Source organism: Medicago truncatula, chromosome 6, assembly GCF_003473485.1.
Source record: "Medicago truncatula cultivar Jemalong A17 chromosome 6, MtrunA17r5.0-ANR, whole genome shotgun sequence".
Classification (NCBI taxonomy): domain Eukaryota; kingdom Viridiplantae; phylum Streptophyta; class Magnoliopsida; order Fabales; family Fabaceae; genus Medicago; species Medicago truncatula.
Window position 1 is genome coordinate 35,430,578 of NC_053047.1, and position 5,904 is coordinate 35,436,481.

At 32.0% G+C, this 5,904-nt stretch overlaps 1 protein-coding gene across 2 annotated transcripts; it reads right to left on the reverse strand.

Moving 5' to 3' along the window:
• Positions 1-4,045: 4,045 nt before the first annotated feature.
• LOC25496694 (uncharacterized) lies at positions 4,046-5,064 on the reverse strand. Of its 2 annotated transcripts, XM_024785459.2 has the most exons (3): positions 4,742-5,063; positions 4,260-4,452; positions 4,046-4,144 (listed from the first exon to the last, which is right to left on the reverse strand). In XM_024785459.2, the coding sequence occupies exons 1-2, from the start codon at positions 5,027-5,029 to the stop codon at positions 4,294-4,296; spliced, it is 447 nt and encodes a 148-aa protein (XP_024641227.2). In that variant the 5' UTR covers positions 5,030-5,063; the 3' UTR covers positions 4,046-4,144; positions 4,260-4,293. The 2 variants fall into 2 exon arrangements, with proteins under 2 accessions (XP_024641227.2, XP_039682705.1); XM_039826771.1 differs by lacking the exon at positions 4,046-4,144 and having other exon boundaries at positions 4,259-4,452; positions 4,742-5,064.
• Positions 5,065-5,904: the final 840 nt, after the last annotated feature.

Below are 5,904 nucleotides of genomic sequence, written 5' to 3' on the forward strand. Positions count from 1 at the left end.
GCAGATTATTCTGCAAGTACATTTCCTGCAAAAATGCCCGTAGGTACTTCCGAAGCAAATGGGGCAGGAAAATCTGCATCAAATTGTATCCTGGATGATGAGAATGCACGGAGGACTAAGAACGTCGTGCGGTACGCTGAACAGCGATGATAATGTGTTCTTTCTATTCTCAATTGATTATGGTTCATGCAAACTGGAAGAGAAAGTTAGAGAAAATGTGATTCATACGGCAAGCATGTACTCCCTCCGTCCCAAAGTATAAGCAAAATTTGGTAACAAAAGTTAATTTATTTGGTACAAATTTTGAACTAAATACAATAACTTTTGTTGACTAATTTTCACTTATATTTTGGGATGGAAGAAGTATGTTATATAGCGCTTAATTAAGTAAGAGTAAATTACACTCCCATCCCCTCAAAGATGCTTGAATTACACTCCCCTCCACTCTTAAGTTAAAATATACACTCCCCTCCCCTCTTATTCAAAACATATTAGAAAAAATTTCACCCCCTCCCCTAAGAGAAGCTTGAATTACACCCCCCTCCCCTCTTATGTTAAAATCTACACTTTAGTCCCTCAATATTCTTTTTTATTATTTCTAATAATCTAGCAAAAAATAATAATTTAACACACTTAAAAAAAATATTATTGCGGGTCTATTTTAATATAATAAAAAATTGAATACATATTTTTCGCTATTTTTTATTCACAATTTCATTAACATGTAGTTTTAAACTCTATTATAAAACATGAAACAACCCAAAACAAAATTAAAATATGTGAAAAATTACTAAAATCATTAAAACATAATTATTTAAAAGTTAATTTTATACTCTAATTTATAAAATCAATAGCAATATATTTAAATTTAATTATCATGACATTTAAACAATAAAGAAATGAATTAATTTTTCTTAAATGGTGATTCAAAATTAATATATATGTATTATAAGAATATTTATTTATGTTCAAATAGATTAAAGTGTAGTACATATTTAATTATTAAGGGAGGGGGTTTGTAATTCAAGCATCTTATAAGAGAGGGGAGTATAAATTTTAACATAAAAAAAATATTGAGGGAGTAAAGTGTATATTTTAACTTAAGAGGGGAGGGGAGTGTAATTCAAGCATCTTTGAGGGAAGTGTAATTTACTCATTAAGTAATTTATCCAAACAGGTAAATGCAATAACTAATTTCTTAAGTTTTTCACAATTAAAGGAATTTATGTCATTTAGTCACAATCCTGATTGCAAACAAAGACTAGTGAGAAAAAAATGCAACCTAAAACTGAAGGAGGCACTATCATTGTATTATAAACCAATTATATTCCTAATCCCATAATGAGAAAGTTTATCTGCATATCAAATTTAATTGAAGTGGAAGAGAAAGATTATCTGCTATAAATATCATTTCTCCTTGGGTACTTCTCAAAAACAGCTGCATCCGGCACTGTTGGTCTGCCAACAATTGTCTGAAGCAACAGAAACATTACTCAGAATTAACTGCAAATGATGAAAATATGCGATGGAATATTTATTTAACCAACATGAAAGATACTACAACAAAGAAAAAAAGCAAATAACCAGCACAGAGATACTACACATGAAAGTTAACCTGGTTGATAAGAGATCACTGACATGCTCACTAACACAACGATACTGCAATAGTGCAAATGAACAGAAGAGTATGAAAAAATGGTAAGCGGCAAATGAACAAAAGAGTATGAAAAAAGCCTTTCACACTACCATGTTAAAAAGGTCACCCTTGTTTAAGTCCGTAATAGTTTGGATTATAGTGTTCTCCTACCTCTAACAACTGAATTCCCCTCTTCAATTTAAACCTAGGAGGACCTGTTTGGATTAGCTCATTTGAGCTTACCTACTGGCATAAGCATTTATAAGACTTTATAAGAGAGTTTATGTAAACATCTTATAACACGTCCATAAGTTATTTTTAGCTTATTTACATTACATAGTCTCTCTAGGATAAATACAAGGCTAGGCTGGTAGTTAAAGGCTATAAGCAAGAGTATGGGGTTGATTATAAAGAGTTATTTCTCCGGTGGCTATACTTATTTCAGCCGTAGCTCAAAATTTGTGGTCTATTTATCAATTTAATGTTAAGTCGGCTTTTTTACATGGTGAATTGCAAGACGTCTACGTTGAGCGACCATTGGGATATGAGACGCAAGGGAATGAGAAGAATGTCTACAAGTTAAAGAAGACACTATATAGACTAAAACAAGCACCACGAGTTTGGTATAGTCGAATAGAGTCTTATTTCATAAGAGCGGGCATTCATATATGTCCATATGAGCACACAAGTTTCACTAAGCTTGCAGATGGTGAGAAAATGCTTGTAGTGTGCATAAAAACATTAATATTATATAAATTATTTTTATCAATTAAAAATAACTTTAAGAACCTATTATTTTCTATCAATTTACATGCACAGATATTTAAGAAACGGAATAGCAATTGAAAAATTATATGCAGGTGCTTTACTGTCATCAAATAAATTCCCCTTAATATTATCCTAAAAACTCCAGTGCCGTTAATTAGTAAAGAACAGCGAGCTAGAAATAGATATATGTGTGATCATTGAAAGATTGAAAGGACATATTAGTAATAAACTAATTACAATAAGTGATTCCATCTCATACAGTGGCGTTGCTAGGACCCTGGTTTAGGGGGTGCAATTTTTTTGTCTCATAAATTACTTTGACTAGCGGTTATGCTGGAAATGATTCGAGTCGAATCGAACATGTATGAGCTCGACTCGACTCGTTAAGAGTTGGCTCGGTTCGAGTTTGACAAGAACTTTTTTTTCATCTCAAGTTCGGCTCGTTTAAAATTCACGAACAGTTTGGTTCGGCTCATTAGGTTCATTTCGACTGTTCAAAACACATAACTTTAAGTATGAAAATGAGTAAAGCCACTTGAACCACGTAACTCAAAAGTCAAAGAATTTTAATTTTTTTATACATAAATATATTGGAATTTATACCAATTTTTAAATTCATTTGTTCAAAGAATTCTTTTGTCTTCGTTTTTAATAATAATAATAATAATAATAATAATAAGACATTTCTTTATTTATGTTTTGTTTCAAAATAATAAAGTCCTTAGAATAACTAGTATGTTTAACGGAACATAATTAAGTGTGTGACTTAATCGTGAGACTCCATTAAACTAAAGAAAATTATTCTTAAAGTATCTCTAGTCAAACTTTATTTGGAAGTGGTATAGCATTGAAGCACAAAGACTATTATGTGGATAAACTGATGATCTCATCTCACGGATCATGGATAAAGATTTATGAAGTTTTCACATAGATATTAAATTAGGAATAATATTTATATTGAATTGACTCGCCATGATAATACTACACAGAAAATTATGTAAATGTCATAGGTTATTATCATAGTGATGAGTAATTTGCTCCATATGACCCCAGGGAATGTGGTAGGAAAACGATATCATTATCTGCAAGTATTTCACAACATATATCATAAACCTGTACTCTTTTTCACAGGTTAAAATCCCTTTCCTTCCATGTCAAATACATGTTGCCAGTCACTTGTTCAATTCCACATACTATTTATTAAGAAATTGACATAACACCGATGCAATTTGCACAGAAACATTGAAATGTAATTACATGTATTGGTGTCGACCAACAAGGAGAGATAGGAAGAAATATACCTGAGGAAGAGGTGATACAACAGATACGTCGAAGAAAAAATAGCTCTTAAAGTAATTAGCAGTTATTTTCTTGGGATGGTCAACCAAATCTCCAGCACCAACAACTCTTGAATCAAGAGCAACATAAGCTAACCTAAACTGCAAAAAAGAAACTTGGTAGAGTTATTTAATCATGTTTAAGATTCAGGACACATGCACTTTTTTCTTCCTATAGGTAAAGAGGGACCAAGAAAAATTATAAGACCAACCATTATAAATATTTGTATTTAAATGGTCTATCATTCTATCAATAGATGGGTTAGCAAAATTACATCCGAAAATGTGAGTACTGAGAAATTACCTGGAGAAGAATGTTCAAGAGATACACAATATCAGTTATGCTTCTAAGTACAACAAGTGTTCTTGACATTGCCATGTTGATTCGGATACATTTATTTTCCTGCAGAAAACGAATGAGAAAAAGTTAAGTTTTAATTTTATTTTTAAGCAAGGAAAAAGGTACAGTAAATGATGTTGGAAGATTTTACAATTAAATAAAATGAAAAGAATTATACCTTGTTCACATAGAGTAAGAAGAAAAATAATGGATCAATAAAAATTGCGACCAAGCAAAATATGGCCAAAACCTTGTTCCATTGTTGTACAACTTTCGCTTGAGGATTCCATAACTTCAGGAATCCATGAAGAGCAGAAAGAAAAAAGTTTTCTTCCATAACCTTTGGCGACGCCATAAAGAGAATTGTGGAACTGTAAACATTCAAAACATGAAAAATGTATGATTGGTTATGTGAAAGTAACAGCAAACACGAACAAAATGTGCACAACTATATGACAAAAAAGGCGCATTCAGAATAGTGATTGCCATTGAAAACAAAAGTACAACTATCCATAAATATGAAAATCATCAGATATATATAAATTATATTTGTAAAAGAAGGCAGAATCATCGTCATGAAGTCAATTTAAAAACATAGAAGTCGGTCTTTTCTTAAATTTATGAAGAAATATAAGTCTATTAATTTAGGAAGAAAGATACCTTGGGATCAAATATAGTGGGAGCTCTTGGTTTTCCAGTTGCAGGAGAAGCAAATAATGGACCACTCATTTGGCTAACAGGAGTTTTCGCCGTGATACGAAGTGAACCAGTATGTCCAACAAGATTTGGTTGTCTCTCATATGGATCCGGAGAAGCCATAGGAATATAAATTGAAGCACTCCGTGTCCTCGATATGTTTCTTCGGAAGGTAGAATCCTGAGGTTCATCAGATCGTTGTCCATGTGTTTCTGACAGAATTGGAATTTCATCTTTCCCAAAATGATTCATGTAATTTCCTTGAAGATTCAGAAAAACGTCAATATATTTATCTCGGTACCATCTCAGCAATTTTAAAATGAAAGAATCCAGTTCAACTCAACTTTAAAAGGGAAAATATAAATCATAAAACAGTACATAACCAAGTGATTAGCTCAAGTGGTTAATGAGCTTCAATTAAGGATGGATCGCTTAGGAGAACCCGGGTTACTTGAACAATCATTGGCCAGACTTTAATTATCTACCAACCGAACCCTGGATTGTTCTTGAGAACCGTAGGTTTAATACCAAAAAATGTTATGAAATGTCAAAGACTGGATGCTGATCACAAAGCCAGATAGAACTCAATGGATCACAACAAAGATCTTTGTTCTTATCAAAGCCAACACACAACACATTCTTTTTTGCGGTGGCTGAGGTTTGAATCCCGGACCTTGCATATATTATTATGTATTGTCTCTACCAACTGAGTTAAACTCACGAGGACACACACAACACATTCTACTTCAGTCTCAAATATAGGCAAAAAAAATCGTGTTTGGTCGTTTAAAATATAAACTAACTTCACATTATTCAATGATAATATTATTCTTTCTTAAAAAAAATTCATTATTATTCCTAAAATACCCTTAAATCAATTTAGATTTATTTTTTAAGGAAGGAAATTTAGATTTTTGAAATTCTCTCATGAAAAAATGTTATATGTACGAAATATCTACCGCAATGTGGTAGTGACTAATCTTTTTTGGACAATTTTGTCAACAACGAAACAAACAAAACTTTGCTGGATAATATGTTAGAAACACAAGGTGGATTATGGGTTTTTTCTCCATAACTGGTAGTGTCATAATTTACACCTCTTACAACTTGCCTAAATGCTTTAGTCC

What these genes read in the sequence shown, in the direction of transcription:
- LOC25496694 (XM_024785459.2), bottom strand. Translation starts at nt 5,029, where the DNA reads ATGAATCATTTTGGGAAAGATGAAATTCCAATTCTGTCAGAAACACAT. An exon ending in CCACTATATTTGATCCCAAG is followed by an intron (nt 4,453 to 4,741) that starts GTATCTTTCTTC and finishes GAATGTTTACAG; the next exon opens with TTCCACAATTCTCTTTATGG.